Source organism: Chrysemys picta, chromosome 5, assembly GCF_011386835.1.
Source record: "Chrysemys picta bellii isolate R12L10 chromosome 5, ASM1138683v2, whole genome shotgun sequence".
NCBI lineage: Eukaryota > Metazoa > Chordata > Testudines > Emydidae > Chrysemys > Chrysemys picta.
Genome location: NC_088795.1, coordinates 40306480 through 40329999, shown reverse-complemented (window position 1 = coordinate 40329999; position 23520 = coordinate 40306480). Strand labels below are relative to the sequence as shown.

At 39.3% G+C, this 23520-nt stretch overlaps 1 protein-coding gene across 2 annotated transcripts in view; it reads left to right on the top strand.

The window, feature by feature from the left end:
- Positions 1–23520, top strand: part of SEC24D (SEC24 homolog D, COPII coat complex component) — a 100502-nt gene that overhangs the window by 9171 nt on the left and 67811 nt on the right. For both annotated transcript variants that reach the window (XM_024106410.3, XM_005290297.3), the window contains 5 exons: positions 4640–4766; positions 11066–11214; positions 14814–15086; positions 15737–15858; positions 20121–20232. In XM_024106410.3, coding sequence (XP_023962178.2) covers positions 4640–4766; positions 11066–11214; positions 14814–15086; positions 15737–15858; positions 20121–20232 — 783 coding nt within the window. The remainder of the gene's footprint in view (positions 1–4639; positions 4767–11065; positions 11215–14813; positions 15087–15736; positions 15859–20120; positions 20233–23520) is intronic.

Sequence of the window (23520 nt, the reverse complement as noted above, 5' to 3'; positions counted from 1 at the left end):
AAATTTGCAGCTGCGGGAGGGAGGGAAAAAAGGGAGAGAAGTATTTAAAAAGATACATTTTACAGAACAATGCTTATACTCTTTCACGGTGAACAACACTATTCACATTACGTAGCATATGTGATTTTGGTACAAGGTCACATTTTGCATCTTAATATTGAGTGCCTGCGGCTTTGGCGTTAGAGAGCACAAACGCAGGTCCGGGCAACAGAATTCGGCTTGCATGTGGCCATGGTAAGCCATTGTCTTTCGGCTTCTTCAGCTTTCCTACAAGCAGCGCCCTCCTTTCCCACGTACCAAGCAAAGCCCGTTGAGTGCAGCAATTTTCCTGTTAACGTGCAGCAGCAGAAACCAAACTAACCCCCCCCATCCAATTCTCTGGGATGATCGCTTTATCCTTCCCCCCGCTGCGTGGCTGGTATCAGGGAAGACACACACACACACACCCCGCTTGGCTAACTGCAGGGAAGGATTTCTTTTCAGCCACAGGAACCTCTGTCCCCTTAATTAAATTCCCATATTTCAACCAGGTTACCATGAACGATATCAGTCTCCTGAGGATAACACAGCGAGATAAAGAACGGATATTGCTTGAATGCCAGCAAACACTGGGACCATACTCTGCCAGGCTTTGTCATGCAGTGATACCAGATTACTTGCTACTAGCATGGCGTGGTCAAGTGTCCTACCATGGAGGACGGAATAAGGCTGCACTGCCAAGAAACCTTGTGGAAAGGCTTTTGGAGTACCTCCAGGAGAGCTTCATGGAGATTCATAGATTATAGGACTGGAAGGGACCTCGAGAGGTCATCGAGTCCAGTCCCCTGCCCGCATGGCAGGACCAAATACTGTCTAGACCATCCCTGATAGACATTTATCTAACCTACTCTTAAATATCTCCAGAGACGGAGATTCCACAACCTCCCTAGGCAATTTGTTCCAGTGTTTAACCACCCTGACAGTTAGGAACTTTTTCCTAATGTCCAACCTAGACCTCCCTTGCTGCAGTTTAAACCCATTGTTTCTGGTTCTATCCTTAGAGGCTAAGGTGAACAAGTTCTCTCCCTCCTCCTTATGACACCCTTTTAGATACCTGTAAACTGCTATCATGTCCCCTCTCAGTCTTCTCTTTTCCAAACTAAACAAACCCAATTCTTTCAGCCTTCCTTCATAGGTCATGTTCTCAAGACCTTTAATCATTCTTGTTGCTCTTCTTTGGACCCTTTCCAATTTCTCCGCATCTTTTTTAAAATGCAGCGCCCAGAACTGGACACAATACTCCAGCTGAGGCCTAACCAGAGCAGAGTAGAGCGGAAGAATGACTTCTCGTGTCTTGCTCACAACACACCTGTTAATACATCCCAGAATCATGTTTGCTTTTTTTGCAACAGCATCACACTGTTGACTCATATTTAGCTTGTGGTCCACTATAACCCCTAGATCCCTTTCTGCCGTACTCCTACCTAGACAGTCTTTTCCCATTCTGTATGTGTGAAATTGATTTTTCCTTCCTAAGTGGAGCACTTTGCATTTGTCTTTGTTAAACTTCATCCTGTTTAACTCAGACCATTTCTCCAATTTGTCCAGATCATTTTGAATTATGACCCTGTCCTCCAAAGTAGTTGCAATCCCTCCCAGTTTGGTATCATCCGCAAACTTAATAAGCGTACTTTCTATGCCAATATCTAAGTCGTTGATGAAGATATTGAACAGAGCCGGTCCCAAAACAGACCCCTGCGGTACCCCACTCGTTACGCCTTTCCAGCAGGATTGGGAACCATTAATAACAACTCTCTGAGTACGGTTATCCAGCCAGTTATGCACCCACCTTATAGTAGCCCCATCTAAATTGTATTTGCCTAGTTTATCGATAAGAATATCATGCAAGACCGTATCAAATGCCTTACTAAAGTCTAGGTATACCACATCCACCGCTTCACCCTTATCCACAAGGCTCGTTATCCTATCAAAGAAAGCTATCAGATTGGTCTGACATGATTTATTCTTCACAAATCCATGCTGGCTGTTCCCTATCACCTTACCACCTTCCAAGTGTTTGCAGATGATTTCCTTAATTACTTGCTCCATTATCTTCCCTGGCACAGAAGTTAAACTAACTGGTCTGTAGTGTCCTGGGTTGTTTTTATTTCCCTTTTTATAGATGGACACTATATTTGCCCTTTTCCAGTCTTCTGGAATCTCTCCCGTCTCCCATGACTTTCCAAAGATAATAGCTAGAGGCTCAGATACCTCCTCTATTAGCTCCTTGAGTATTCTAGGATGCATTTCATCAGGCCCGGGTGACTTGCAGACATTTAACTTTTCTAAGTGATTTTTAACTTGTTCTTTTTTTATTTTATTCGCTAAACCTACCCCCTTCCCATTAGTATTCACTATGTTAGGCATTCCTTCAGACTTCTCGGTGAAGACCGAAACAAAGAAGTCATTAAGCATCTCTGCCATTTCCAAGTTTCCTGTTACTGTTTCTCCCTCTTCGCTAAGCAGTGGGCCTACCCTGTCTTTGGTCTTCCTCTTGTCTCTGGAGGATTTCCGCTCCATCCCCAGACACGTTAACAGACTTTTCCAGTATGCATCCCAAGTCCTCAGGGCTAATTAATCATTAAAAAACACTTGCTTTTAAACCATGTTTTATATTTACAAAGGTACACTCACTGGAGGTCCCTTCCATGGCCTCATTGTCTGGGTGTTGGGAGGGTGCTTCAGTCAGGCTGAGAAGAAGATCCTGGCTGTTGGGGAGAATGGAGTGCTGTGTGCTCTCCGCAAGCTCGTCGTCCTCCTCTTCCCCATTCGCAGAATCCTCAGGCATGGCTGAGATTACCCCCGCCTCGGAATCCACGGTCAGAGGTGGGGTAGTGGTGGCGGCCTCCCCTAGAATTGCATGCAGCTCAGCGTAGAAGCCGCATGTCTGCGGCTCTGACCCGGAGCGACAGTTTGCCTCCTTTGTTTTTTGTTAGGCTTGTCTGATCTCCTTAACTTTCACGCGGCACTGTAGTGAGTCCCTATTGTGGCCTCTCTCCATCATGCCCTTGGAGATTTTTTCAAATGTTTTGGCATTTCGTCTTTTGGAACGTAGTTCTGCTAGCACTGAATCCGCTCCCCATATAGCGATCCGATCCAGTACCTCCCGTACAGTCCATGCTGGTCCTCTTTTTCGATTCTCGGACTGCATGGTTACCTGTACTGATGAGCTCTGCATGGTCACCTGTGCTCTGCACGCTGGGCAAATAGGAAATGTAATTCAAAAGTTTGCGGGGCTTTTCCTGTCTACCTGGCCAATGCATCCGAGTTCAGATTGCTGTCCAGAGAGGTCACAATGGTGCACTGTGGGATAGCTCCCGAAGGCCAATACCGTCGAATTGCCGCCACACTAACCCTAATTCGAAATGGCAATACCGATTTCGGCGCTATTCCCCTCGTCGGGGAGGAGTACAGATATTGATATTAAGAGCCCTTTATATCGAAGTAAAGGGCTTCGTTGTGTGGACAGGTGCAGGGTTAATTCGGTTCAACGCTGCTAAATTCGAGATAAACTCCTAGTGTAGACCAGGCCTTTCCTTCTGTTTCTCCTTCTCCTCTTCTCCACATTTTTCCCCTTTGTTCCATTGTAGTAACTTTGGGACAAGCACCTGCTGCCAACCAAGAGGGGTAACGTGAAGGCCTGCAGCTGAGATTCAGCAACATAGAGTGCTGTCCTGGGGAGAGACGGCCAATAAGAGGGCAGCTTGAGTGAGGGGGCTCGGGATCTGCTGGAGAGGAGGTATTTAGAAGAAGCAGGCGAAAAGAGGCATCACTAATGTTAAAAGGGGATTTGCTGAGCAAGCTATATTAGAGGAAGCTGGACCTTGAAGGGCAGCATGCAAGGAGCCTGGCTGCAAGGGACATAGATCGTATGCCTGGTGAGGCTGACCATTGGGACACTGATGGGGTTACAGTTTGGGAAGTTGGGGTGATCCTCCGGCTTGAGGAGCTGTCGTTTGTGGGTGAACCTGTTGGAAAGAGTTGTTGTCATCACGGTGCCAAAGCAAAGGAGCATCACAAGCCGGAGAGAGGAGAAGGCGGGGCAGCTGGAGACGAAGCTGGACTTTGAGGCCAGGGTGACGAGTTGTTGATTCCCTCTTGGAGTGACACAACGTGTTGTTGAAAAAACTTTTTATTGTGATGGTAACTTAGTTTATTTTCCTAAGCAAGTATTTGATGTTACCTTATATTATTTATGTAATTTTATTATTTATATTATTGTTCCTGTCAAATTTCTGGATTTTATCCTTTATAAAGTTTAAAATTTAAGGTCGCCACCATAGCCTAGCTGAGGCCTGGGTCGCTGTTTATAATCTGTGCTTGTTAGTATACATAAACTAGCATCCTTGAAAGCAATAAAGGAATGGGAAATGTTGAAAAAGAGAGGAAGGTGAGAAGGAAGTAATAAATGTTGAGCATTGTTGATGGATTTCTTTAATTAATTTCTGTGCCTGGCTCTGAATTCATCTAGTCTTGGGTATTGATATTGAAACTGTAATTCTTATATCTCCTGATTGTTGTGTTCCAGTGAGTCCCCATTTAATGGATTTCATGCATTTTTATATCTATTATAAATATGTTTAAATGTGACTTATTTTAGGTATGTTGAAATCTAATGTGCCTTTTGGGTCCTCTGCTCCTGTTGGATCTCCACCTCCTGGCACCCATCAGTATAGCCAGACTAACCTCCAGAATGGCCCCCGTTCAACTGGACATCAGCCACACAGGTGATTTGCAAGAAATAGCATGGATCAGATCTAACTTTTTCTTTATATGTTTTTTTCATAGCCGATCCATAGGTATTCAGCCATTTCTGACCCATCTAGCTTGGGGACTGTTCAGTTTCCAGGTTTAGCTTTTTAGTGGGTTGACAGTAAATTTTGGTCACAAGTTGCTTTGAAATGGTCAGCCAGTCTTCTGGGGATAGGAAAAAGGAGAAAGCGTGCAAGAAGGAGTAGGTAAATTTTAGGGCTGTTGATTAATCACAGTTAACTCATGGGAGAATTTGATGTAAATCAGGAAGACTCGATTTAATCATGGATTTCTACATAAAAGTGCATTCTTGTTAGTTATAATATTAATACATATTCTTCACAACTCAGAGATAGATGTAGGTTTCATTTGGAGAAGGTACACCCTATACATTTTTTAAGTAATTTATTTTGAAAACTTTTCAAAATAAGTTTTACAGTTATATCAGAAAACGAATGATTGTTGAGTTATTTTATTTAACAAAGGTAATTGAAGCAGATATTGATGAAGTCATTGGGCGGTGAACTATCTCCAGTTCAACAGGTTAAGCATTAATATTTGGAGGATTTTCTTCCAAGCTGTATTAGGAGGAGAACATCACCAGACAGACATTTTAAATTGTTTTATTTAACTAAAACAACAATGCTGTGTATTCTGGATTGTTTTCTTCAACAGCAAACATAATATTTTAACAAAACAAGCATAGGAATTTTTGAATTTAGTTAAACATTCAAGTTTTTTAAAATCAGGTTTGTTTTTGTTAAAATTGTTTTTAACTAAAATAGTAAAATGAAATATTTAAAAAACAAAACAAAACACAAAAATTAAATCGACCATATCAGCCAGGTCAACATGAGAAACTTAAAATATTGGCTTTTGCAGCTAACTTAGTTGTCTTCACCTTCATTTTTCTGTTTGTTCATAATCTGGAAAAGAAAAACAAGCTTTCCAGCTTTTTCTGGTTCCAAACGATTTCTCAGTTTGGAATTAATTAATCCAAAGGAAGAAAATATTCTTTCTACACTGGCAGAAGAAGCTACTGCTGTTAAAAGTGAGATTGTTACTTTAGCAGTCTCTGAATCCAAGTGCTTGTGTGACTTCCACCAGTTCACTGGTGTGACTTTCTTTAAAACATCATCAGCAAACATATATTTCTTGAATGCTTCACCCTTGGCTCTGAAGTGTATTATAGTTGGCATTATGGAGGGATGATTGCTGGATGTCCATGGCATAGGCAACTCCTCTTCTTCAGCAGTTAAGGTTTGACCCTGGTACTGAGTATTGACACTATTTGCAAGAAGATGAGCTGGAGATGGTGCTTGTCCCATTCGTTGTTTTTAATGCTTGTAATTTAACTCCATCATTGCATATTTCTCTTTTTAAGATCTCACTCAGTTCCTTCCAAATTCAACAGCATCAGCAATAAAACAGCTATTTCCCTGCTTTTTGTTCAAGGCTACAGAAATAGACTTCAGGATACTCAGCATATGTTCAACATTTCTCTTAAGCCCAATGTTCAGAACTTTGGCTGTGACAGTGCCGTCTATTTTTTCACGATTTTGTTCACAAACTGTCGTCAGATTAGGCCAGTTCTTGATATAGTGCTCAAAACAGTCCACTACTGAGTTCCATCACACGTCTTGTGGGAGAGTTAGCTTGGTTCCTCCCACTTTTTTCAGAGCAGCTGCTGCAAAGTGGTTGTTACAGAAGTATTTTGCAATTTCAACATTAGCCTTTATTTCTGGAACACTAAAGTCTTTGTCTAGGAGGTGCATCAAATGAGCACTGCAATTTTATGTTATTAGCTTGGAACTCTCTTCTAAACTTCTTCTCATCTTGGATACATTTACAGCATTGTCTGTGACCAAGCTACATCTGAGACATTTGAATTTTTTTTCACTGTTATAGCTTTTACTGCTACTTCTTGTAAGTATTCTACTGTGTGTGTATTTCCTAATGTATCAATTGTTTCTGTAAGGAAGACATTCCCTTCTTCTGTTGTCACAAAAGCACATACAACAGGATCATTGTGGACACTGCGCCACCCATCAAGACTTAGGTTAACAATTTCACCCTCTAGACCTTTAGCACCTGCTCAATTTCTCTTTCATTCACTTTTTCCAGCAATTTGCAAGCAACATCTGCTCTGTTGGGTGGACTGTATCCTGGTCTTAATGACTGAACCATGTTAATGAAGTGTGGGTTCTCAATCGTACATAAAGGAGAGTTTGCTGCATAAACAAACCAGGCAATTTTTTCATCAATTACATCTTTTTGTAATCTGCTGGTTCTCATCACAAACTTATCTATGGTTGTTCTTGGATGATGGAGATTTTTTTTTTCTTTTTGCTACAGGTGGCTATTTACTGTGGCTATGTGATGATATGACTGAAACACTATCATTCGCAGATAACTCTGAAACTATAGAAAATGATGGTGATCTTGAAGGTGGATAGTCTTCTGAATCCTGTATGTTGAGGATGGATTCTCCTAAACAAAATAAGTCAATTCAGTATTATTACCATAGTGCTCATTTAGTATTACTCATTGCATTCATTGACACTCAGTACTACTTTAAAGGTGAAATTGTAAAAGGAAGATCTGCCTATTTCAGCTATTTATTTTTTATCACAACCGCATCTAAAATGATAGTACCATAGAGTAACAACTATATTTTTTGCTCAAACATGAGAATTCAAGAATAGTCCAGAAGGACGACAGGAATTCCTTACAAAAGAAGTATGAAATAAAATTTTTTACCAACCTGAAGACCCTGCATGTTCAGACATGTTCCTTTCATCATCTTCAACTCAGCTTCCTCCTGAGAAGGAATGCTTCTCATGATGTTGTTTCATTCGGACAAACAGGTCTTGCATTTCTTTGTTACACTGTTTGCATTTTGCACACATCCCTGTCTTACCCATAGGTAGAGGAACTTCATTAAAATATTCCCAAGCTGGGTCTCTCTTACGGCCTGCTGCCATTATAGTTTTTCCCTTCTACTGAGAGACAAGTATGTTAGATCTCAAATCAATGAAGGCTACACTCAGAAAGACCTCAAGACTTCTGGAATATGCTGCTCAAACAGTTTCACTGTTGTTTCTACTGCCTGTCCCTCCCTTCTCACATTTATCTTCAGACTTCATCTCCTTGTCCAGATCTATTCCGCCCCAACAATCTTCTATTCATTGAACTTTTTGAAACTTTGCACTTTTAGAGAGAGGTAAGGGATTGACTCTGTGTACACAAATTTGCAGAGGGACAATAGGGTTGAGGTCTGTTATTTCTCACCTCTATATATTATTTATTTAAAAACATTTTTGCTGTTAACAAGCATGTTATCTCTGGAGACACAAATCCACAGTTTGAGAACTGCAAAACTAAGCATCTCTGACTGAGCACTGAGTCCCATTGGGTAGATAGATTAAATAATCTGTACAGAAGCCCTGGCACCCCATAAGATTGGGTCCCTAATCCATGATCTATTGGAACTCATTTACAGAACTTTTCTTAAACATTACATGAATATATTGTCTCAGACTATAGAATTAGAATTTATAAAGTGAGCACTGTACACTTTGTATTCTGTCTTATAATTGAAATCAACATATTTGAAAATCTAGAAAACATCCAAAAATATTTCAATAAATGGTATTCTATTATTGTTTAACAGCATGATTAATCACAGTTAATTTTTTTAAATTGCACTTAATTGCAATTAATTTTTTTAATCTCTTGAGAGCCCTAGTAAATTTACAAGTAAATTGGGAACTATTCTTCTATTCCCAACTTCTGTTTGGAACTATTTTTAAGGTGGAAGCATAGATTGCATAAACAACCCAAGATTATAGTTTAAAAATATTTGTATTAAAAAAATTACAATTAAAAGCTTTATTGTAATAGCAATAATTTATTCACTGTGCACATTAATATGCTACTGGTGCTGGGTTATTGGTATATTTAGGCGATTGAAGGCAATTGGCTTTTGTCCTTTTTCTTGCAATACGTCCATGCTGGGCACCAATAGACTTCTCATGCTCATTATTGTATAATAATGCATTCTGCTTTTCAGAGGAACAAGTCAGACCAGCTGTTTCAAATGAATCTTGTGCTCTGGAATGGCTATTGGGGTTAGAAGTGTAAATCTGATTCACTGGGGGAAAACACTGATCTTTGGATTCCTGGATCAAGTAACTATCTAATGTAGACTGAGGAATAATTTGGACCATGTGTTTCATACAACCTTTATGTAGGATATATTCCCTGAGTAGAGAATCACCTTTGACCTTTTTTTCTCTGTCTGATTAGAAATATAAAAATAGAAAGTGAACCAGCACTGAGAAAAGCTTTAGTATTACACTTTTTTGTCTCCTCTACTTGGAGGAGACAAAGGCAACAAACAGGTGTTAGAAATACCGTCTGTTATAGAAATTACATTAATTTTCTGTATCTTTCTGTATCAAGTTTTCTTCTTATGACTAGAACCTCTTGGTTTGTCATATAATGATGAATGCATTACATCAGTTACCAGCTAATAGAGAGTAGAAGCTTGTGCATGTCTGTGCATCAATATTCAGTTTGCCTGTTTAGCAATTTCTTTAAGCCAGCTTCCAACATCACAGACAAAACTCAACAGGATGCCCTAAAGATATAATGAGGCTTTCTCAAATTCTTGGAGGCTGGTGGCTGCCTTCTCTGTGATTTACTTTGGACAGGAAGGTTGATGTTTGGTGAGCTTTGCTAGATGTTTGGGGAAAGTAGAGCGAAGAGAAAGGGTTACATGAAGGGGTAGAACAAGAAGAGTGTGAAATAAAGTAGGGAAAAGATAAAATGAAAATGGCAGGAGGGATAAGAAGGAGAATGTGAAGGAAGATAATGAAGAGAGATGAAGATGATGGAGAAAGTTGACCATAGAGTGGTTCAGTAGCATAATTCGTAGTTTGTATAGTTATAAATAAAAATGTGTATAGCTGCCTTAGAAAAAAAACAAAAATAGCTTGAATAAAATGGCTTCCAAGGAGTAACAAAAAAAAAAAAAGAACTGTATGGTAAGCTTCTAAATTCTTAGCTGTAACTATTTTTGGTTGCATGTTTTTTATTAATTTGGTGCTGTCTAGCAGCAATGTCTTAAAGATCAGTGAGTCAAACTACTAATGTCTTCACATTTCTATTTTAGTTGTCATCCAGATATATTTGTTAATAGTTTATTTTAAATAAAAATGTATTTGTGTGTTTTAATTAGATATCTAAATTAGGAAGTTTCAGTTATTGTTAGTATTGTGGTAGAATCTAGAGGCACCAGCTCATATTGAAGCCCCATTGTACCATGCCCAAACACTTTTAGTGAGAGTCAGTTCCTGCTCTGAATAGCTTGCGGTGTACATAGACAAAGAATCAGGGACACAGACTAGCGAGGTGACTGACCTAATGTCTCACAGCAGGTCAGTGGTGATGCCAGAACTAGAACTTATACCAGTCCTGACTCCCAGTCCTTTACTTCATCTGCTGTGTGCTATGTACTTATCCTATCCTTATGTACTGTAAATAGTCTCACATTAGAAAGAACTGGTATTGTAATTCAGGACAAAATAGAACAAAATAGCAAGAAAACAAAGTTATATTTCACTTAAAGGAAAGAGAGGTCCCTTCATGTTTAGAGGTGAAGTATGGTCAGAACAGTGTAGAAGACCAGAACAGCACCCACTGCTTCCCACACACAGGCTGTTCCTCCTTCCTCCACATACAAAGATTCTTCAGCTCTCTCTCTCCCACAGCCTGATACACACTCACACTCACACTCACACTCTCTCTCTCTCTCTCTCCCCTTGTTAATACAGTAGGAATCTTCCTCATCCACCCAAAACTAAGGCTGTCCCCTTGTCCCCCACAGGTGGAAAAGGGGTCAGATGATTTGACATTTGGGTTCAGAATTTCAAAAGAACTTCTAAAACCGCACCAGCAAAATCTTACATACAGGCCCCCTCAGGTTTAATTGCTTCTAACATGTAATTATGTGTGCAAATGAATACTTGCTCTCTGTATAGGTACACCGTTTCCTCTCTGTGCACTCTTCATTTCTATTGTAATAAAAATATACTTTGTGTGGGGACAGTCTGAGGAGACTTCTTTGTAATTTTGGCCCTTATTTTGGCCAGTGTCATTTGTGACACTTTCAGTGTCATTTGTGAGGAGATATTAGACTTTCTGGGTTGTGATTGGCTGAGGTGATTTATTTATATATATATTAAAAACATAAATTAATTTCTCTTTTCAGGTTTCAAGGCCCTTCACCTCACAACAATGCAGCACCTTCCTATCCCCCGTATTGTCCTCAGTCACAGCCATCCTATCCAAATAGTGCATCCTCTTCATCCACAACACAACTGGCTAATCAGCTCAGCACCCTGCAGATAAATAACTATGGTAATGGTTGCGTTATTTATCCATTTTTGTAAAATATGATGAAAGAGCCAACAATGTATCTATTTTGATTTTTTTAATATTGTTAAATAAGTCAAAAGTAAACTATAGATTGCTCTTTGAGACCACCGTGTTGAGCATTGTTACTTACTCAGGTTCCTAAATGTCAGTCTCATCCTGCTCCTTCAAGTGTGTCTACCTTTAAATGTTCTTGTAAGAACCATATAGGGCAGTAGTTTTCAACCTGTGGTCCACAGACTCCAAGGGGTCCACAGATTGTCTAAGATTTCCAAAGGGGACTGCACCTCCATTTGAACATTTTTAGGGGGTCTGCAAATGAAAAATGTTTGAAAACCAATGATATAGCCTGAAGATTTCAAAAGTGCTGAGTGCTAGCTTAACTGTGCTGTCATTAAAGGTAATAGCAAAATTCCCATTGACTTCTGTAGAAATAAAGTTAGGACAACACTATGAACTTTTAAAAATTCCACCTTACTGTTTATCAAGCATTCTTTGTGTTAGATATTTTCCATAATGCTGCGTGTTAAATCAGCATGTCTTGGTATTTAATTGCTATTCCCACTAATGGATATTGAGACTAATTTTAGAAACTTGTCTTTTTAAAGTTTGATTCGTCTTTGAAAGTGACTGTAAAAAAAAAAAAAAAATTAACTCAACAGATGTGCTCCCTGGGTGTACTGAAAGTCATCTGCTCACTTTAGAGTGTATTATGTCTTTACTCCTATTAACACTGTAGAATGAACGCAGCTATGAGAGGAGTGAGCTGGACTCTATTCTTGCTTGCATAACATCATCAGAATTGTTAACAAAGGTCTACTTAAGGGCTTTATTGTGCCCTCATTTACAACTGTGCATCCATGCTGAAGACAACGGTGTTGCATAATTTGAAGACAGTTACATTGCATAGTTATAATGAAATCAGAATTTGGCCTGTAGAATCTTTTACCAATAATGGTGTTTGAGAATGAAAGAGCCCAGCTTGACTTTCAGATCCCAGGGTGAATTTGTAGTGCTGCCAATTTGAAAAAAACTCTTTTTTTTTTATTTGTAAATCAAGGAAACTTGAACTGAAGTTACTGGGACACAATAATCATGGGACTCCTTTTGTCATTTTTTTAGTTACTTTTCAGGGTTGACCCGCACTTTAGTTTGATGTACAAGTAATTAATAATGGGGTTGCATAATTCACTAGCATAGCAGTACACAGACTTACCTTCCAGTGATGTTTTTAATAATAACATCATAATAATAATAATCCTGCTTTTAAAAGACCTGTTTCTGAAAGCAGATAACATAGGCCTGAATTTTATGACATTAGAAAGGTAATCAGGAGCTAAACCCTTTGTGCTTTTTACAGTAATAGCGCCATTTTATAGGGAACCTTGGAGAGTCATTGTGCCAACCTCTGTGCTGGCTGGCAGGTTCCCATATGCATTCATTTTACTTGCACTGGAAGAGAGCGAGTGATATCCTTCTAGGCATATCTTTAAAAGTTTGATAATTTGATTTCTACAATAGCAACCAAAACCCCCCAAAACTTGAATGCAAAGTAGAACAAAATCTGTCAAAACAAATTAGTTGCTAAGGTCCACATTTTCACATGTTGGTGCCTATTCTCTTTTCACAAAACATCTGTGTGAAACATTTGGTTCTGCAAATTTTGGGTTTGTGCAAGGAGACAACTACATAGATGTGCAGTTTTCTAATATGGCATGCAAATGAAAGACTTTCATTTGCAAGCAAGCTGTGTGAGTGCCCAGAACTCACCCCTTCCGTGTTGGGGACTGAACTCTGAGGGTTTGGGAAATATCTGTTGTAAAATCATTTTCTGGATGAAGTAGGGATCCAAGAAATTACCAAATAAGATTTATAACTATGCTATGTTATGGTCATGATCCAAATTCTGTGGCCTTTCATCAAGCAAAACTTGGGTCATTGGGAGTTTTGCTCTATTTAGGAATGGAGAATTTGGCTCTATGACAATAAGAAAGTACATGTATTTTCTTACCTACTCAAGTTGATAAAGTTCCTCTGGAATGAGGATTATATTGGGATCATATAAGAAATACTGTGCTAATACAATTAGGGATCACATAATAATGAGAGGTTTCAGAGTAGCAGCCTTGTTAGTCTGTATTTGCAAAAAGAACAGGAGTACTTGTGGCACCTTAAAGACAAATAAATAAATACATTTAATTTGTTAATTTATTTTATTTTATGCTCAAATAAATTTGTTAGTCTCTAAAGTGCCACAAGTACTCCTGTTCTTTTTGCTGATAATAATGAGAGTTATTTTATATTATGTTACTAAACCTGTTTTCAGCTGTACTGGAGCTACCACTGGGTTCTTGTTGAAATATCAACTCTCACATTAGTTTTTGTGCTCTTTGACTCTGTTGCTTATGTCTTGCCCATTGTTCATAACCACAGTTACTGTTTCCCAGCTTCAGGAGGATCTTTCTGTTTTGATAGTACTTTGTTCTATTTCCAGCAAAGATTTGTTGGTTTTTGTGTGTTTTTTATTTTTTAATAGTAGAGTTTAAATTTAGTGTGTATGCAAACCTCTCATCGACTTCAATTGGTTGGTTCTGTAGACCTACTGAAAGTTAGAGAATGCAAACTTAGGGGCTGATCTCATTCATATCAGTTTGGAATTTATCATTGACTTGAATAAGAGCAGGACTGGGCTCCCATCTCTGTTTGTGTGTCTTATTTTGTTTTTTTGACCGTCACCTGCATTGTTTAGAAGGATGAATGTATTAAAATTGAGATTGAGAACAACTACAAAGTGGTATGATACCAGATAAAACCTTCCAAATTGAGGACTAGATCCCTAGCTAGCATAAGTTCACCATTGTCTTTACTAGTTGCTGATTCCAATGAAATGAAACCAGTTATGCTAACTGAGGATCTTGCCCTCAGTTTGTGCAGTTAATCACAAAGATGGGTGCCTTTTAAAACATTCCTTAGTCTAACAGATTAAATTCACCCCGGTGTATTGAGAGTGCAAATGCACAGTGATATTATGCCTGCTTTACACAGGGTTAGATTTGGTCCAGCATTTTTACGATACTTCTGAGAGATGTTTCAGACTAGTCAAAAAGCATTGATTTGTGTTACTGTTAATAGCATGCCTTTGAAAATGATTGTGTAGAAAATAGTTTTTTACCATTTCCCTCTCATTTAAATGTAGACCTTAAATACTCTTTAATCTACTGAAGGTATAAGTTTTACACTGCTCTGTTTCTCCTACTTACGGTGTACTACTTCTGGCTGCCAGTCCTGGTGCTCCGTAAGTAGCACATTCCTACGGGGAGCAATTTAATACACTGCACCCGGCGGCTCTCGCAGCCCCGTTGCCCAGAGTGCTGACGGCAGGCGAGCTGAGGCTGCGGGGGAGGGACTGGGCAGGATGGTCCCATGGGCCATACTTTGCCCACCTCTGCTTTAGAGGCACTATCAGTTTAAATTACAGTATTCATACATGGGCTGAAAATATATTAGCAACTAATAACATTAAATAGTTTAGTATGTTATCATTTTCAAATCGTTGGGTGTATAACAGTAATGTTCTTGCACAGGTCCTGGTGCTTCTCAGAGTTCTCTCATGCCTTCTGGGATTCCAACATCTTTTCAAGGTTCATGTCCTCCACCACCAACACAGCAGCAAATGGCCTTGCCACCTGGATCTCAGATTTCTCCAGCACCAGCAAATAATCTGAATGGCGTTTGTACGCCACCCTCACTGCCTCCAATGGCTATGCAGGATGGGATTCCTGGATCTGTACCCTCAAATGCCAACTTGCAGCAACTTCCAGGACAACCCCCAGTGCCTGGGTATCATCCACAGCATGGTAAAGATGGACGTTTGGTTTCTTATTAAAAAACAAGCATTAAATATTGTGCATTAGAACTGCTGCCATCTCATGAGTAAAGCTGAAACTAAAGGTGTAGTTTCATTTTTGACACGTAGGGCCTAATCAGTCATGGGAGGCATTGCTGACTACACCACAGCAGCCACATGCAGGAGGGACTTTGGTACCTGTACATGTCATGCTTAATTTTAGGCTTATCCTTCAAACAATGAATCATGGGTATAAAAGTGCAGGTGCTTTTAATTGCACTTGAAAAACTGTATCTACAAAAATAGAAGTCCGGTTAAGGCCTGATGCAAAATTCGGCTAGATCACATTATAAAACTACTTTCTCTCCCTTTTTGTGGGAGGGGAGAAACTGAGCTGCAAAGTGTGGGGTTTTGGGGTTTTTTTTTTTTTTTTTAATAATCATAAATACTATTTAAGGGAGATTTTTCTCTTTCCATCTCCTCATCCTCTCCCACAAAGAAAGCACATTTTGCGGGAAGTGGGGAAATACACTATATTTTATTTCAGTAAGATATGTATGGCAAGATAAAATGCCCAGATATTAGATGGAACAATGTAAGAGCTTCATGACAGAGTTTTAACACTTTAAATTTGATGAATGGGCTTTTGTAATTCTGCAGCCAACTATGGCCCTCAGATGGCAGGCTCTCAGCTCTCTTATCCTGGTGCCTTTCCTGGGGGCCCAGGACAGCTTGCTGGTCCACAGCAGAGGAAGCTTGATCCTGACTCCATCCCAAGCCCCGTAAGTAATAGTGTATTTAGTTTCTAGTGAATGCTTTCATATTAGAATGTTACAAAGAACTATCAAAGCTAACTTTGTGTTTTTATGTTATGGGTTTTTTTAGACTTCTAAAATGTGCTGTGCCACATGGCTCATAGAATAAGTTCATAATGTAACATAATTCTTTAATTATGTGGTATTCTGTACTTAAAGGGGTTATGTTGTCACTTTTAGATTAAGTGGCAGCCGTGTGTAGCTTTAGTGCCATTTTTGGAAAATATCCATGAATCTTATTAGAAAATTAGTGTAGACTTTCTACTCTAATTCATTGCTTTTTTTAATGTGACTTCTCCTCTGTAATATTACAGTATAGTTCCCTTCAGCAACACCTGATCTGTTCCCAGGGATTCATACACACAATTCTGCTTTGAGCAGGGGGTTGGACTAGATGACCTCCTGAGGTCCCTTCCAACCCTGATATTCTATGATTAATTACTACTCGCAAACTTTTCAAATAAACCACCATCTCCTGTTACTCCAGGAAGATCTAAAACTTTAATTGTATCTGAAATACTATCATTTGAACTAAATGCCCAGAGGATTGGAAAAATCATCCAAAGCATCAGTGGGGATCTGTACATGATGGACAATGAAGCAGTAGGATGTACAGGCCTATTCTATTGTTGAATTAAAATGGCTTTGGAAAAACTTTTCTACTATGTGCCTGATTTCCCCCCCCCCTTTCTTTTACACTGTTGAAGGTAGTGGAGTTACTCTTTATTTACATGTGTTTGAGTGAGATCAGAATCAAGCCCTACATGTTAAGGAAAATGTACAAAAAGTTTTGAACTGTATTTAATCTCTTGGCTGGTCATCTCCCCTGTTACAATAAATTATTTACTCAGCCACTAATTGCTAATAAGATTTCACACTCATCTAGAAATGCTTTATGTTCAGAGACCTCTTTAACTATCCACTGTTACTGACAAGAGCCCTGTGGAGTCTCACCTTGCACAGCTAACTGGTCTATTAGTTCCCCAATTTTATATATTATGTACTTACAGTTTTTACTGTCCTTCCATAAAAAAGGAGCATCTATTCTTTGCTCTTTGACACTTCTTAATAATACAGCTATGCAAATGAACTACTTCAGGAGCTCCCCTCTGCCCTATCATTAATGTAACTCATAAGCCAGCAACTGAACACATTTCTCATCTTTTATGTTCTTCTGCCAGAATCGTCCTAGACTCCCTTTGCTTGGGCAAGCCAACAAACTGAGGACAATATTGGACCAGAGGAGAGGGGGGAAGTGAGGGGTGGGAAAACAAATTCCAAAGCTGAGGAGCCTTTGCTGAGGATATGCTGTTGGGTGACAGAGTGCAGCCCTGTGTTTGAGTGGGGCTCCAGCTCAGGCACCTATCCTGACCACAACTCCGAAAGTATGGCGAAAGAAGAGGCAGAAAAGTGACTGGCTGAAGAGCAGAGAAATATGGGAATCAAGATTAAAATTTGGAGTTTCCTGGTTCATGGTCCTGTACTCAAACCACTCTTGTTAAATTAGGAACTTGTAGTAGTGAGGCTGTCTATAGTATGTTTATAAACAAGCCTTTCTGTTCTGTGCACAGAAGATATGCAGGAACACCTCGTGAATCACAATGAACAGTGATTATTTTTCCACTAAGCCTATTGACAAGTAAGATTTCGTAGATAGCAAGTTGCTGCTTTTGGCACCTTTGATTGCATATTAGATTAGAGTTCATTTAATTTTTTTTCTGAATCTCAAATAGTATCCCTGGGCTCCATTATAAATTAATACTGTAAAACAATTGTGTTTCTGTTACTGGCATACACTGTGAGGTTGTAGCACTACTGTAAGAACCATTGAGGCATGAATGATAAATTCCACTGTGGACTTGAGTTCGGTATTCCAAGGATTGCAAATGTATTCCATGAGCATTCTGACAACAGCCATTGTGCCTATCTTATTAAAAATAGCTTGCACTTAGTTCAAGGAGGAATATTTTTTTTGCATTGGATATAATTGCATTGTATTATTGTTACATTGTTCTAGTTCTTTATATTTCAACATCTTCGAGAAATTTGAAGTAGACTGAACTGCTAGGTTTCCCTCTTTTGCACATTTGTACCACTGAAATATTTGTGATATTTTGTCTTGGACTTAAATGCATATATCTATTAGCTCAAAAATGTTAAAGGGTGTGATTTCAAAAGCACCTAGGTCAATTAGGAATTCAAGTCCTGCTTGAAGATCAATGGGACTTATGCTCAGAAGTCACTCTTACCCAGATTCTCAAAGGATTTAGATGCCTAGCTCGCACTGGAAGTTAGGGGCCTAAATACCTTTGAAGATCTGAGCTTTAGGCACTTGTGAAAACCTGACCCCAAAGCCACAAATAGACAGACAGCTGCACTATGAACTATGTATCCGTGGAATCTCATGTGTGTTTTCCACCATATGTAAGGAAGAATTTACATTAAAGAAATATATTGTTAATACTCCATGAAACAGTGTATAGCTGCAGGGGCAGGAGGCTAAGGCCACTCCCTTGATCAGTTCAGACTCTGGGTGGTCTTCAGGCATGGATGAAGATGATGTGTAACAGTTGACACTGGAGAGAAGGAACCTTGAGGGAAAGGATTCTCTGTTGCTCACTTCAGATGTAACTAAGTGTGACAAACTATTATTTAAAAAATATAAGTGTTTTTATGACTTTTAAGTGTAGGCGTTGCCTTTAATAGGTAAGTCATCTCACCATTTCCCATAAAGCAGGATAACGTTACAATTCTATCTAAAAAAATATCCCTGGAATAATCTGATGTCTTGTTTCAGTTACCCTAGGAGAATAAACAAACTTGACAGTGACAGCAATGTTAAAAAAATGTTGTTAAATGGTTTGTTTTAGCAGCACAGTAAGGATCAGAACTGCATGTTTAAAAGAAGAGAGATCTGGGTCAGTGACTGTAAAGGGCAAAGAGCTAATTGAAAATGAGGGATAAATATCTCTGTGTGTGTGTTATGTTTATATTATAAAATTACAATAGTGTTGCCAGCTAAATGCTTTTTTATGTATAGCCAATGTTGATTAGATTTTCCTACAAGATTCATCTGTGCTCTAAAAACATCTATGAAATGCAGCATCTGTACTTTGTCAACAACTAGTTCCAAGAATAATGATATATTTAGGTCAGTTAACTCTTGAGAGTACAGTTTACATGCGTTTTCTACAGAGTTCAGTCTGAAAAAGGTTCACTTTCTTCAGCCAATGGACTTTTTTTGGAGTAAATAATTGGTTTGTTTTCCCTTTATGCAAGCAGCTAGCAATAGGTACACAAGCTGAAGAGTAGAGAGGAAGTCAAGCAAGCTAAAAATGCAATACAGAAATGTAGCCATTTAAAGGGACAGAGTCAGTTACACTGGGAAAGGTTCAAAATGATACTTGCCCCCAAGATTTTTCCAGTGTTTTGGGAATAGCTTTTGAATAAAAGTCAGTGGGCTCTATCCTGATGTATTTGCCTCTATCTCTGCTGTCTGACAGAGGCTTCATGAGTCTCCCAACCGCAGTTAAATTTCAGGTGCAAGCTAAACTGCTATAAACCAGGCTTAAATAAATGTAAGAATGTCCACACACAACTCTCCAGTTTAGCTAAATCTGTTCAACAGAACACCTTTAGTTAAATCGGTCCCAGTTTTGTATTTTAGATGGGGCCGAAGAAGCAACTTGTCATGCTAATTTTGGCCTCAAGTGGCTATTAATTTCTGTGTCCACCTCAGGGGCAGATTTACAATTTCACGCAGCGTGACAATTTGCCTCTTGGAGGCAGCTGCTGGCTGTAGAAGACTTGCCAGCTTGGCTTTTCTGCTGTTTGTTATTCAGGGAGAAAAGGTTCTCCTTTCAGTGGAGAACTTTGCTGAGATTGCTTCCCCATTAGTCCATTTCTGAGAGTTTTCCTGCAGAAGAGGGAGTTGAGCATTGACTGTCTGACATTCTTGGTTTGCCCATTATCCAGGTCTACTATGACAAAGTTCAACCCTAGGCAAATAGGAACTAAGAAGGTGCATAAAAGAGTTATGGATATAGATATATGTATATTATTGTTTTAATCCTCTTTGGACAATACATGCTACAATATACTCCTTGTCTACTATGCACATCTGTATAGATAATGAATGCTAATAGGGTTACCTGTAAACTCTGTATGAAATTGAGGAAATCCATAGTCTACCCTATTTCATGTTTTTCTCTTTATTTCTGATTCTTCAGATTCAAGTAATTGAAAATGATAAGGCTTCCAGAGGAGGTCAAATCTATGCTACAAACATCAGAGGCCAAGTTCCTCCTCTTGTCACCACAGATTGTGTGATCCAAGATCAAGGTAACTATTTGTGGGATCACTTTGGGTTTTTTACTAGTTGAAATGAAGTTAAAAAAACAATTATCAACTGAAATTTTCAAATTTGGTTGCTTAAAATTATGCTCCCAAACCCATAATTAAGCACCTAGACAAAGGTGGTGGCATGACTTTCAAAAATGCAAAGAGCTCCTGAACCTCTCATTAATTTCAATGGAATATATGACAGGTTTCAGAGTAGCAGCCGTGTTAGTCTGTATCCGCAAAAAGAACAGGAGTACTTGTGGCACCTTAGAGACTAACAAATTTATTAGAGCATAAGCTTTCGTGGACTACAGCCCACTTCTTCGGATGCATACAGAGTGGAATAAATATTGAAGAGATATATATATACACACATACAGAGAGCATAAACAGGTGGGAGTTGTCTTACCAACTCTGAGAGGCCAATTAAGTAAGAGAAAAAAAACTTTTGAAGTGATAATCAAGATAGCCCAGTACAGACAGTTTGATAAGAAGTGTGAGAATACTTACAAGGGGAGATAGATTCAATGTTTGTAATGGCTCAGCCATTCCCAGTCCTTATTCAATCCTGAGTTGATTGTGTCTAGTTTGCATATCAATTCCAGCTCAGCAGTCTCTCGTTGGAGTCTGTTTTTGAAGTTTTTCTGTTGTAATATAGCCACCCGCAGGTCTGTCATTGAATGACCAGACAGGTTAAAGTGTTCTCCCACTGGTTTTTGAGTATTATGATTCCTGATGTCAGATTTGTGTCCATTAATTCTTTTGCGGAGAGACTGTCCGGTTTGGCCAATGTACATGGCAGAGGGGCATTGCTGGCACATGATGGCATATATCACATTGGTAGATGTGCAGGTGAACGAGCCCCTGATGGTATGGCTGATGTGATTAGGTCCTATGATGATGTCACTTGAATAGATGTGGACAGAGTTGGCATCGGGCTTTGTTACAAGGATAGGTTCTTGGGTCAGTGGTTTTGTACAGTGATGTGTGGTTGCTGGTGAGTATTTGCTTTAGGTTGGGGGTTTGTCTGTAAGCGAGGACAGGTCTGTCTCCCAAGATCTGTGAGAGTAAAGGATCATCTTTCAGGATAGGTTGTAGATCTCTGATGATGCGCTGGAGAGGTTTTAGTTGGGGGCTGAAGGTGACAGCTAGTGGTGTTCTGTTATTTTCTTTGTTGGGCCTGTCTTGTAGGAGGTGACTTCTGGGTACTTCAGCAGGTGGGTATTGTAGTTTTAAGAATGCTACAATACCCACCTGCTGAAGTGAAAAAACAGATTGACCGAGCCAGACAAGTACCCAGACGTCACCTCCTACAAGACAGGCAATCTATCTCCCCTTGTAAGTATTCTCACACTTCTTATCGAACTGTCTGTACTGGGCTATTTTGATTATCACTTCAGAAGTTTTTTTTCTCTTACGTAATTGGCCTCTCAGAGTTGGTAAGACAACTCCCACCTGTTTATGCTCTCTGTATGTGTGTGTGTGTATATATATATATATATATATATCCTCAATATTTATTCCACTCTGTATGCATCCGAAGAAGTGGTCTGTAGTCCACGAAAGCTTATGCTCTAATAAATTTGTTAGTCTCTAAGGTGCCACAAGTACTCCTGTTCTTTTTAATGGAATATATGGTTGCTCAGCACTTTTTAAAAGATATATACTAATTAGATGCTTGTGCCATAAATAAAAGGCAAAACCCATTCGATGTATCCTTAATGCACCTTCATTTCCATTGTCTCGGTTGTGTCTGTAAAACATTGCTAATTGTTCTTTTTAACCCTACGAGTTAAGGTAGCATGGAAGAGAAATGACAATACTAAATGTTAATAGTTCAGAGCAATGCAGTCACCATTACTGTATTTCCATGGCAGTATTGCGTATAAAAAAATTGAGGGAGAGAGAGAGAGAAATGCAAGCTTGTAACACGGAAATATTGAGTACCAGAATTGACTGAGGATCTTTAGACCTCAACCCTGCATACACCATAAGCACATGCCTAGTTTTACATTCCTGAATACTCCCATTGGCTTTAACATTTGGCTTCACTGAGATTATACATATGCCAAAGTGTTTGCAGGATCGTGGCCTTGCTGTGCTATTTGAGGGCTGTCTGCTCTAGCAGAGGCTGAGTGACTGACAGCTCCTCCAGTATAGACAGTGAGAATTGTGGAGTGTTCTGCTCCTCTCAGAATCCGGCCCTTAGTACTGCCAGCTCCTTCGTAACAAAACAACATAGCATCTAGAGTGGAAAGATAAACATAGTTGTGAGCTCCAAGCAGAACCTTTAACCTGACAGGAGTCATCCTTTTTCCTAATAACATAATCAAAAAAGCCTGAGAATAATAGCAACCCTGAGCCCTACAATCCACACTTAAACTCATGTCATAGTTCAGAATTCCTTAACTTCATAGCAAGAGTTGCACACCCTAAAAGCACTGCATTTGAGGGGTAACCTGGCTGGCTTTCCATGTGCTGCAGGACATTGTCAAGGAATATACGCTGTATCCTTCCCCAGAACTGTTGGGATTTATAATAAGCATATTTCAGTTACAAGAATAACTCTCAACTATGAAATATGAATAACATTTTATTCAATCTTCTCATTTGAAATAAAATATTTGAGTAGTTTAATTGTATAAAATAGTGGGAATAGCTGTGAGGATTTTTTCTAATTAATTAAGGAATCCGCTTCACCTCCCCCTGTGCAGGGAAAGTAATGATTAAAGGAATCATGCAGACTCACTGGTGAGTCCATGCTGGAATATAAGGTTAAAAAACTGACACTTGCCAAGTTTAACTTGTAGTATACTGTCCATTTCTATTCCTGAGGCTCAGACTACATGGTCAGAGTACAAGCTCAGTCGCTGGGTTCAGTTTTTCCTCTTGTTTGTGTAGCTCCAGCCATTTCCTTCTTGGCAATCTGCCGGTCCCCCAGGTAGAGTGATTGCCAATCTCAACTTCCACACGCATTTTGTGATGGCAGAATTTGTGCATGTTATAACTCAATATAAGACTCTCCCTCATGTAAATTAAATTTGTGATGCCATTAGCTCAGCATTCATTTATCTATGTTTGGATAAAGTCTGGTTGGGTAAAATGTATTACTACATATTCTTCCGCTTTTTGGAGGGCAGGGAGGGAGGGGAAGGGAGAGACTGTTTTTTAAGCAAAGAAGTCTCTTCCAAATAACTAAGTACAGTTTCAGGCTGAACTTTTAAAAGGAGTCTGAGACTGAGATGCCCAGCTCCCATTGACTTTCACTGGCAGTTGGGAGCCCAGCTC